The sequence below is a fragment of the Oryctolagus cuniculus genome, chromosome X (genome assembly GCF_051225735.1).
Source record: "Oryctolagus cuniculus isolate XC-2025 breed Fujian yellow rabbit chromosome X, ASM5122573v1, whole genome shotgun sequence".
Taxonomy (NCBI): domain Eukaryota; kingdom Metazoa; phylum Chordata; class Mammalia; order Lagomorpha; family Leporidae; genus Oryctolagus; species Oryctolagus cuniculus.
Genome location: NC_142888.1, coordinates 33,803,948 through 33,815,124, shown reverse-complemented (window position 1 = coordinate 33,815,124; position 11,177 = coordinate 33,803,948). Strand labels below are relative to the sequence as shown.

At 53.5% G+C, this 11,177-nt stretch overlaps 1 protein-coding gene across 5 annotated transcripts; it reads right to left on the bottom strand.

The window, feature by feature from the left end:
* Nucleotides 1-3,034: 3,034 nt before the first annotated feature.
* On the bottom strand, nt 3,035-6,829 carry MAGIX (MAGI family member, X-linked). Of its 5 annotated transcripts, none has more exons than XM_051827105.3 (7): nt 6,657-6,777; nt 6,520-6,564; nt 5,609-5,755; nt 4,862-4,944; nt 4,548-4,784; nt 4,276-4,447; nt 3,035-3,552 (listed from the first exon to the last, which is right to left on the bottom strand). In XM_051827105.3, the coding sequence occupies exons 1-7, from the start codon at nt 6,703-6,705 to the stop codon at nt 3,254-3,256; spliced, it is 1,032 nt and encodes a 343-aa protein (XP_051683065.1). In that variant the 5' UTR covers nt 6,706-6,777; the 3' UTR covers nt 3,035-3,253. The 5 variants fall into 5 exon arrangements, with proteins under 5 accessions (XP_051683065.1, XP_069923155.1, XP_069923156.1 ...); XM_070067054.2 differs by having other exon boundaries at nt 4,548-4,781; nt 6,657-6,773; XM_070067055.2 differs by lacking the exon at nt 6,520-6,564 and having other exon boundaries at nt 4,548-4,781; nt 6,657-6,829.
* Between the last annotated feature and the right edge of the window lie 4,348 nt (nt 6,830-11,177).

Here is an 11,177-nt window from a genome sequence, read left to right as displayed (position 1 = left end):
ACCCTTCGCACTTTCTGAATGCGAACGCGCCCGGGGCTGCGCCGACTCAGCACCGTGGGAATTTGGATTTGGGACCGAGTGACTCAGTTTCTTTAGCTGAAAAAACGGCCGGGGGCCAGGGTTGAACCTGAAACACACGGCGCTGGGCAGGTTTCTAGAATGGAGAATATTTGGAATTTTAGAAAGTTTTTCCCCGTGCGTATATGGTGTGTTCCTTAACACTCTCATCAGGGGCTGGGACTGCTGACGTTAAAACAACAGCAAAACACGTTAAGAGTTCCTTAAGGGAGAATGTGACTATTCACAAATAATAAGGAGGATTGAAGCCCGTTCCTTGTTAGGATCAGGTCAGGTTTTGTAGCCAAATGGGGCCAGATCAGTGAGGGGAACAGTGGGTTTTCAGAGTTTTTTCCGACCTGGAAATAGCAGATAAAGCATCCCAGGCTGCGGGACTAATCTCTTAGCAGAGATGAGAATGCGATCCTGCTGGGGAACTTCAAACAGCTCAGTAACAGGAGGCGGGCATTGGTCTCGTTTTCTCGTTCTAAGGAGAGGGGTTGTGGACCCAGCTCTTAGATGGCGAATGGGGAAATGGGCATAAGTTTATTGCTGGGAGCTTGCCAAGATCAGGGGATGGCTCCCAGGGTGCATGGCTGAGTGAACGAGCTGATGACAGTTGCAGTGTTCTATCCTGAGCAAGTAATCCCACCCCGACTCGGGCTCAGCCTGAATTTCGGAATTTCTGCATCTGAAACATGAACCTCAATTCTGGGAATAGCTGCAGGGCAAGGAGGGCTCAGCCCAAGGGCCTGCCTGCCCTTCCCCCCTCAAACAAGAGGTCCCCCACAATGAAAGGACTCCTCTCTCTCAGCCCAGGTTGCCAAAGGAGTAATTGAATAGAGGAGGAATGAAACAGACTTTTCCCAGTGCTGAATTTATGCTTTCCAAGCTATGTGAGAATATGCCTGAGTTTCTGGACCAACACAAACTTGGCCACCTCAGGGCCTTTGCACTTGCTCCTCCCACTGCTGTCAAAGTTCTTCCTCCAACTCTTCTTACATGTGGCCTCTGGTCATTCAAGTTCCCCCTCAAATGTCTGTCTTCAAAGAAGTTAGCAGCCCTTATAACCACCAACCTAATTCGCCAACATAATTTCCTTTTGAGGCCTTTGTCACTCTGACATTATATTTTATTTATTCATTTTTTTCTTTCTTGTCTGACATCTGTCTAATCCCATCACAACAGCTGCACAAGGATAGAAATTTTTAGGCCAGCATTGCAGCTTAGTGGGTTAAGCTGCTGCCTGTGACCCCAGCATCCCACATAGGTGCTGACTGGATTCCTGGCTGCTCCACTTCCGATCCAACTCCATGCTAATGCACCTGGGAAAGCAGCAAAAGATGGCCCAAGTGATTGGGTCCCTACCACCCACGTGGAAGACCCAGAAGAAGCTCCTGGCTCCTGGTTTTGGCCTGGCCCAGCCCTGGCTGTTGTGACCATTTGGTAAATGAACCAGAAAATGGAAGAACTCTCTCCTCATTCCCCACCCCCCCAACTCTGCCTTTCAAAATGATCCCTTTAAAAAAAATAAACAGTTATGGCGTGTTCTCTCAGCATCTCCATAGTACCTATGACATTTAACTGCAAGATAACAGCTGTTCAATTAATACTTGCAGAATGCAGGCAAGATTAAGAGAATTGGCTTAGAAATCAGGCCTCCATCAAATCTTGTTTTCAGACTCCCTGTCCCAAGCCATTTTGACTGTCCAGGCCTCAGTTTCCGCCTCTGTGAAATGAACATAGTGTCACTGAATACCTGCGTAACTAGATGAAAATAAGTATTTAAATAAAGCCAGGAACAAAAGGAGGGCTAAGTGAAGTGGTGGCTGGGGTTACTATTATTAGCCCCCTGGGTGTGACTGTGTTTATAGGACTGGGGCTGGAGGTTCTTTTCGTGCCTTTTCCTGCAGAGCCACACCTCTGCCAGGCTGAGTCAGGGGTAGCTGGAAGCCCAGGCGGCACACTCCCCCGCAATGTCTACAGCGCTAATCATGCCAATGTTCACCTCTTCCCCTCTTTATACCCCACCCCTCCCCCCTCGGCTTCGCAGTCCCTCGCTGCTTTCCAGGGCCACACGGGGACCTACATCCTGGTCCTTTAATTACTCTCTGCCCTGTCCATAGGGGCGAAAGTTGCCTGTTCCAGTTTGACCACAGCTTCCCTCCTTGGGGAGGGGAGGGCTCAGTGTTCAAGATATGCTGATAGCTGCGGTAACAGGCCAGGTCTAAGCCCAGCTGGGGGCTACCCCTGCAGGAGTCCTGCTGTGGGGCTGGCTTCCCAGCGTGGAGGAAACTCTGGGGCTTCTCCCTGCGCCGGAGGACGCTGCGTGTGCACAGAAGCGCCCACTACAGTTTTGTCACCATCTATGGACAAGGGGGGTGCGGCCCAAAGGTTTTCTACCAGCCTTTTTTTAGCCTGGCCTGCCAGGACGCTGACTCACACCTTCCCAGCTCCGCCCCCAAAGGGGGCTCCTGGGCCTCTGCTCCAGCCCTTAGGGTGTCAGCAAAAGCTGGCCTGGTAGGCCGGAAGTGGAAGACCGCAAGCTGCTGGTGAAAGAAGCCGCGCTTGCTACCGCCTCTGTGCCAGCCCGGCGACAGCTGAAGGGGCCCGGACGATCCCCAGGCGGGATTGAGGATCTGCGGGGTGGGGAGGAGGGGGCTTTCCTGCCACCACAACAGGACCACCTCGGCATCCCCCTCCGCCACGCCACACGCAGGAATTCTGTGTGAGCCCCCTGGTCACCCCCAAGAAAATGAATGAATGGGAGAGAAGCAGGAGTTGGCGAAGAGGAAAGGAGTGGAGAAAACGCGCCAGGCTGACGATTGCTAGAAGATATGAAAGCAACAGCACGAAGTTTGTCACTCGTTACAAAAAAAAAAAAAAAAGCCTTCCTCGAAACCGGATCGACCCATCCCTCCTTTACACGGTGGACTGGACGGCCCCACCCCGCCTGGAGCACCTGGCAAGTCGAGACTAGATAGAAGCATTTTATTAGCTCCCCCGCCTGGAACCAGAAGCGCGGGGCTGGGGAGGGCCGTACCACTGGCGCCGCCAGGGGAGTGCGGGACGGTCGACTGTAGCATGGGAGGGGACCAGATATCCAGAGGAAGCTCTCTAGTACCCGGCTGTCGGGGCACACGCCAGATCCAGACTGGGCACTACCAAGCTGAGCACCGAGCCGTCTGCTGCATGCTCAGTGCCTCCGCCTTCCAGCTGCCACCTCCTGAGCGAGCTGTCCCGGCGCTGGGACCCCTAGGGCCCGCGAGAGGCGCTCCTGACTGGGCACCAGCCAGGGCCCTGGGGAACCCGGGATGTGGTCCTCTGGGTCTTCCGTGCGGCGTTCGGGAGGAGGAAGCGTCACCTCTGGACTAGGCTCCGAGCTGCTGCTCCAAGTCTTAGGCGTGGTGGAGAATGGAGGGGGCTGAACTGGGGAAGCGCTGGTGCAGCCGCGGGACTTTATCACTTCTGGTCCCCCAGGATCTGGGCTGCAATCTGAAGATAATGCAACTGCAGTTAAATTGGGTAATGGAGTGGAGGAGAGGAAATCAAGGCCCTTGGCCAAGTGTACTGGAAAGATATCAAGGGCTCCAGGAGATGGAGACCTCATCTGTTAGGAAAAACACCCTTCAAGCCCTGGAGATGCCCTTCCAGACCAGGATGCCCCACACAACCCCAGACACCTCCTTTCCCGACACCCCTCCCTCCTAGATCCAGGACATGCCCCTCAAATAATTTCTCACGGCCTGCAATGTAATTTGGAACCCAACCTTGACCTTAGGAGAAGCAACCTCTTCCATGTAGGACCTCCGGCTTGCCCTCTTATCCTACCATCATTCACTCCCAATTCTTACCTTTGTGGATCCTTTGTCTTTCAGCACTAGACCCCTAGATCTCCATCCCGTATCCTCCCGGCTGAGACCCATGCTGCCTTTCCCCCAAGAACTAGGTCTTACTTCGGCCCATGCACTGTCCCCTCCCCAACCCCCCAGATCCCTTACCTCCCAGTACTTTCCCAGTACTTCTAATGCCCCCCCCCCGGAATTTCCTATCCTAGGACTTGCCCTCACATTTGAGAATACCATGACCCACCCCATCCCCCAACCAAGACGCCAAATCCCTGATGTTCACCAGGGAGGCCACCAAATCCTTTCCACCCAAGATCCCAGCCTCTCCACTCTGCAAATCCTCCCAGGTCCCTGGCCCTGGGAAACCTACCATGGCCTTTCTGGGACTTCCCCATCCCCTCAACCTTTCGAGGTTGGCTCTCAAGAGGGCGGCAGAGCACGAGGCGGAGCCGTGGGCCTCCAGCACGGATCCGCTCCACCACCTGGGCATGCGTGAGGCCCTGCGTTGACTCTCGGTTGACATAGAGCACGAGGTCCCCGGCCTGCAAGAGCATGGGGGCAGTGATGTAGAAATGGCAGAGCTGGAAGCACCTGATGCAGGTAGAGATAACACCTAGGAATGTAGGATGCCCTAGGGCTCACCTGCAAACGCCCAGAGCGATGTGCTGGCCCGTCCTTGAGCAAGCCGCGCACCACAAGTGGAGCGTCCCCTCCTACATCTCGGCCCCCACTTAGGGTGAGGCCAAAGCCTGCAGAACCGCGCACCAGCTCCACAGAGAAGCGATCAGAGGCCTGGGGTGCCTTCGAGGTACCACGTCCTTCACCCTGAGTCACTAGGGGTGGCGCTGTCCCCGTAGTGAGAGTCTCTGATCGACGCTGCTGGAATAAGGACACAGATATATATTGATTGCCGGTACCAAGTTAGATGGCTTCCAAATAGAGGGCTAAGGTGGTACCTGAGGCCGGTGTTCCGTGTTAGTGACATGAGGCAGACGACTGTCTGTGACTTCTATGTCGGCAGAATTCAAAGCGCTATCGGCTGAGAGATGAAAGAGGGCAAGGGAAACACGCCATGAAAATAACCAAGGACCAACTCCTAGAGTTAACATTCTAGCCTAAGCTCTTTGCCTCACCAAGCTGCACACACACACACACTCGGCTATCATTTAGTTATCTAGGCTCCAAGCTCAAGTTCTCATAAAGGTTCAGACCGCACGAGTAACTGTTCTAACCCTGTTCTTAACAAATGACCCTGGGCCAGTGATTTGAGTAATCCTTGACACCTTCCTTTGCCCGCTACTAACACTCAGACCCCGCCCTTCAAATAACACCTTTAGCTCCACCCCGGAGGGTGCTGCTCCGGGACTGGGCTCCTCAAACTTCCAGGCCCCGCCTCTAAACTACCTACCATTCCAGGCCCGCCCCTCCTCTGAGGACCCGCCCTAAGCACTCTCTAGACCCCGCCTCCTCGGAAAAGACGTGCCAAGTCCTGATGACCAGAAAAAAAATCCAGCAGCCCACCCTCAGAGCCCTTCTGGAAAAAAAAAAGAAGCAAAAAAACAAAAGACAAAAAAAAAAAAGCACTCTTTGGCCCCGCCCAGAAGCGTCACTAACCGCCCGCGGGGCCCGCCACCTCAGAACAGAGCTGCTCTCCGACCCCGCCCCCTAAGGCCCCGCCCCCGAGGCCCCACTCCCACACGCACCCTCCTTGGGACGCAGGCGCAATGTGGCTCCGGCCCTGCGTACCAGCGCTGACACGTCGGCCGCAGCTCGCGCCGCCAGGGGGCGCGCGTCCAGCCGAGCCAGGAGCTGCCGGGCGCTGGGAGCTGCGGGTAGGGGAAAGCTGCGGCCTGCAGGGGGGAAAGGGGGACAGGTCAGCGCCGACCCCCAGCCTCGACGACCCATCACGCTTCCAGACGTCCCAAGACCTCGAAATGCCCCTTAAGATACCCAGAGACACCCACCGCGCTCACTCCCTTGATAGTGCAGAAAGTCACCGAATGCCCTCCCCCCCCCAACCCCCGAGCACGGCGGGTCAGCCCGCGGATCCCCGCCTGCCCTCGTCGCGTCCGTGGACCGTGGACCGAGCCACTGCATTGTATTCGTCCTGGGTGTCTCCGAGCATCCTAGGAATTTCTCTGGAGCTCCCCGACTGCCTCTCCCGACCCTGGATGCCACATTCCTCCCCCCCGCCCCCCGTTTCTCCCGGGGGTCCCCCGTTCGCCCCGATTTCCCGAGAAAACACGGCCTCCGCCTTATAGCCCTGGCACCCCGGCCTCCCTCTAAATAGCCTAGACAAGCCCTGTGGGCTGCCTGAGTGCCCTCTCTCAGAGGTCCCGTTTCCCCACATGGCCCAGGCACCTCCAGGGTCCCCCTGCACAGATGTCCAGAGGCCCCCAGCTCCGCCTCCCGATTCACCATGGACTCTGAGTGCCCAGGTGTCCTAGTGACCACAGACGGGCAGACGCCTCCCCGCTCCTCGGTCGCTCCCGCACTTCTGAGAGCGCCCCTCCCCTCCCCTCCCATGGTCTGGTGTATCGCCCCTTGGCTGGGGTGCAGGCACGGGTGTGGGTAGGGGGGCCCTGGGTCCCAGTCTCTGTCGCTCGGTCCCTACCCGCTGCCACCGCCGCTTGGGCGCCAGAGCTGCAGTGTTTACCACCTGTCACAAGGAAAGAGTGTGGAGCAAACAAGGCGGGGCCAGGTTGCAAGAAAAGTGCTCCTTCCCCCAACCCCCTCCACCCCGCCGCGTACCTCCTTTGCTCCCCTTAGGTTCCGCGGCGCCCCCCGCACGCGGCTCCATGGCCAGTGGTCAGCCAAGTGGACTCACGGCCGCCAGCGACGTGTTTTGAGCCTAGGAGCACGCTCACCTGGCCGCCCGCCCAGGTCGGAACGTGGCTGAAGCCGGCCGGTCCGGTGCCAGACCCGCCAAGTGACCTACCTAGCCGCCGGCAAGGAGGTCTGCTGTAGGAATCCTGGCCTCTCCGTCTCAGGCGCTGCTGTTTTTACTAACTGAGGACCCTGGCTAACATTTGAGTCTGACTATACCAATTGCTGTGGACGATATAGAAGAAATGGAAGTCTAATACATGCCTACTGGAGGTGCAAAGTGGTGAAGCAACTTTAGGAAACAGTTTGGCAGTGTCTTAAGACATTAAAAGTATACATATCATCTGGCCATTTCACTCCTGAGTATTGACCTGCAAGAAAACATACACCTACACAAAGGCTAGTATGCAAGTGTTCATGGCGGCTTTATTCTGGTCTTAGTCATCTTGGGCTGCCATAACAAAATACCACAATCCAGCTGGTTTATACAAAGTAAACTGATGTCTCACCGTTCAAGTCCAAGATCAAGACTCCGGTCAATTTGGTTCCTGGTAGGGGCTCTCTTCTTGGCCTTTACATGGCTGCCTTATGGGTGTATCCCCACATGGGGACAGAGGAAGAGGAGGAAGAGAAAGAGGGAGGGAGGGAAGAGAGGGAGAGAGGGAGAGAGGGAGAGGGAGAGAGAGAGAGGGAGAGAGAACTGAGTTCTCATCCTCTTCTTATAAGGCCACAGTCCTATCTGATTAGGGCCCCACCCTGATGACACTACACCGTAATTACTTCCTAAAAACCTGATTTCCAGATATAGTCACAGTGGCAGTTAAGGCTTTAACATGAATTTAGGGACAGATACAATTTCGTCCACAGCATTTGTGAATAGCCAAAAACTGGAAACACTCCAAACGTCCCCTAGGAGGTAAATGAATGAACAAACTGGTATATATATGCATATAGTGCACAACTCAACAAGTAAACAGGAATGAACAATTGAAATGGATCTCAAAATAATCATGCTATGTAACAGATGCCAGACCCAGTCTCATAAGGGTACCTGATACATGATTCCTTTTATACAAAAAGCTAGTAAGATGTAAATTGATGTGTAGTGACCAAAGGCAAGATCAGTGATTGCCTAAGTGGATGGGATTAGGTAGGAGGGCAGGAAGAAAGGGTTACAAAGGTTCAGGAGAAAACTTTTGGCAGGGACGGTTAGGAATCACTATCTTAATTGTAGCGATAGTTTCACAGATGCAAACTTATTGCATACAAAATCTATTAGGGGGCAGGTGCTTGGCTCAGGCACAGTTCAGGATGCCCTCATCCTGTACCCAAGTGCCTGGTTGGAGTCTGGCATACGCCATTGCCAATCCAGCTTCCTGCTAATGTGTACATCGGGAGGCAGCAGATGATGGTACTTGAGTCCCTGCCACCCACGTGGAGACCTAAACTTCTGACTCTGGCTTCTGATTTCTTTCTGGGCTTCTGACTTTGACCTGACCCAGGCTTGGCTGTCGGGGGGGCATTTGGGGAGTGAAACAGCAGATGAAAGATTCCTCTCTCTCTGTCTCTCTGCCTTTCAGATAACATGAAAACCAATAAAATTAAAAACAAAACCTTCAAATTGTGTGTCAATTGTAACTCAGTCCATTAATACAGTAAAGCTTGGGGGGCTGGTGCTGTGGCATAGCAGGTAAAGCCGCCACCTGCAATGCTGGCATCCTATATGGGCACCGATTCGAGTCCCGGCTGCTCCACTTCTGATCCAGCTCTCTGCTATGGCCTGGAAAAGCAGTAGAAGATGGCCAAGTCCTTGGGGCCCTGCACACACATGGGAGACCGGAAAGAAGCTCCTGGCTCCTGTCTTCAGATCGCCGCAGCTCCAGCCATTGAGGCCAATTAGGGAGTGAACCAGCAGATGGAAGATCTCTCTCTCTCTCTCTCTCTCTCTCTGTGCCTCTCCCTCTGTGGAACTCTGACTTTCAAATAAATAAATAAAAATAAAATCTTTTTTTAAAAAGCTTGATAAAATTCATGAATTCTGTGACGCTGTGGGAGTGATGGATTTAGACTCACGAACGAGATGAAGTGTAAGGGATCACTTAGTATATATTTATGAATGATAGATGCTAAGAGGGGCTTTGATTAAATTCACAAATACAAAAAAAGGGCAGTTGGCCCAGCTCAGTGTGATCGTAATCAATATTAATTAATTAATATTAATGCACCAGGTCCAGCACTGTGGCACACCACCAGCAGCAGCTGACAACAGAGTCCCAGCTACTCTGCTTGCAATCTAGCTTCGTGCTAATGCACCTAGGAATCAGCAGATGATGGCCCAAGGGCTTGGGTCCCTGCCACCCAAGTGGGAGATCTGGATGGAATTCTGGGATCCTGACTTTGGCCTAGCCCAGACCTGACTGTTGCAGCCATTTGGCCATTTGAAGAGTGAACCAATGGATGGAAGTTCTCTCCCTCTCTCTCTCTCTCTCTTCCCTCTCTGTCACTTTGCCTTTCAAATGAATAAATAAATTTTTAGAAAACAATAAAGATAAGCACCATTACTGCTACCAAATAGCTTAGCTGGGTATAAGGCAGGCAATCAGAAGCGTCATTCTTTGTGTGTATGTATGTATATGTGTGTGTGTTTAAAGATATATTTTATTTATTTGAAAGAGTTACAGAGAGAGGTAGAGACACACACACAGAGAGAGAGAGAGAGAGAGAGGGAGAGAGAGAGAGAGAGAATCTTCCATTTGCTGGTTCACTTCCCAAAATGGCCACAACAGCGGAGCTGAGCCGATTCAACGCCAGGAGCCAGGAGCTTTTTCCGGGTCTCCCACATGGGTGCAGCTACAGCACCCGCCCCTGGAAGGCTCATCCTTAATTCCCTTGGCAACTTGACCGCACACACGTCATCACTCCCATTTTCTGCAGGGGTATGTTGAGACTCCAGACATTGCAGTAGCTAGGGTTCCACCCTCCTGTTCACATTCTTCCTGAATCCCCAACCCTGCTAGCAGCTTCAGTGACGTAAGCACCACTTCTCAGCCCCAATCCTTGTGCTTGCCCCCAGAATTGTGACCCTGCTGCTGTCAGCTCTCCCAGTGAACCCCCACACAGCATCCTGGGACCCCAGTCCCTGTAATTCATCCCTGGACCCTTCCTTCCTTCACAATCCCCCAAGCCTGAGTATCTCCCAGTCTGGAAGCAATTCCCCATCCCAGATCTTTAAGCCTCCCATTCAGTTAGCACCCTCCCTGACCTAGCTCCAGCACTGATGCCACCTGTGCTTGGAAATACCCCTCACCATCCTCAGCCCTTAGACAGCCTGCCAGTAGGCAAGCCTCTCCCATCCATGGAGCTACTGAGCCTCGAGGGTCTCCCTTCCTCAAACTGTAAGCACTCTTCCCACCCACCCCCATCCACATACAGGTTCCTGAAATGCTGAGCCTCAGAGAGAAAACTGTCCTCTTCCATGTTGTGGTACTAGAAGGCTCAACAAAAACTGGATAGTTGCGGTGGCATGGTGGTGCAGTGGGTTACATCACCATTTGGGACACTCACATCCCATAACGGTACTGATTTGCATCCCCGCTACCCGACTTCCAATTAAACTGCGCCTACTACCTACATAGGAGACCCAGGTGGAGTTCCAGGCTTCTAGCTTCAGCCAGCTTGATCCAGCCTTGGCTGTTGCAGGTGTTTGGAAAGCAAACTAGCTGATGAAAGACCTCTCTCTCTCACTGAGAGAGGTCTTGTGTGTCCCCGTTCAGACCACATTCACCTATGACAACACTCGAGGTGACAGGTGGAGCAGGGGGGTAGCCCAGTCCACCAGAATGGATGTCAGGGCACAGTGTGTCGACAGCCCATAGTGAAGTGGTCACCAACCACATGTGTTGGGGGTGAATTGACACTGGCATTGGTTGCTGGCTGTCGGGCCCTGGGCAGGTCTTTCATGCCCTCTGTTTCCTTGGCAAAGTGGTGAGTCACATGTCCTCTCACACTACCACCCCATACATCTTATAGTGAAACTGCACCCAAGGACTGCACGCCCCCCCCCCTTGGAGACTATCCCTATACACCCCTTTTCAAACTTGGAATGCAACTCTTTCCTCCACTGACATTGGCTGCTCTCAATGTTATCTCATCTCAGCACTTTCAGAGCCTCCTCATTCTCCAGGGGCCCAGCCTTTATCCCACTTCATGAGTACTCCAATACTGTGATGCTCAGGGTCCCAAACCCAACTGTGGACCCAAAAGCTCCAAGAGAGCCCCCTCCCTGGCCCCACCATACTTTTCTTTATGATTTTATTAAAGATTTATTTGTTTGTTTGAAAGGCAGAGTTGGGGCAGGCGCTGTGGCGCAGTAGGTTAATCCTCTGCCTGCAGCACCAGCATCCCATATGGGTGCCGGTTCTAGTCCCGGCTGCTCCTCTTCCAATC

Bases quoted from the DNA above. Each gene is read 5' to 3' on its own strand.
- MAGIX (XM_051827105.3), bottom strand. From the start codon at position 6,705: ATGGAGCCGCGTGCGGGGGGCGCCGCGGAACCTAAGGGGAGCAAAGGA. The intron at 4,945-5,608 runs GTGCGTGTGGGA...TTCATCTCTCAG, and splicing joins GCGCCTGCGTCCCAAGGAGG to CCGATAGCGCTTTGAATTCT. The intron at 3,553-4,275 runs GTAGGTTTCCCA...CATTATCTTCAG, and splicing joins GAAGTCCCAGAAAGGCCATG to ATTGCAGCCCAGATCCTGGG.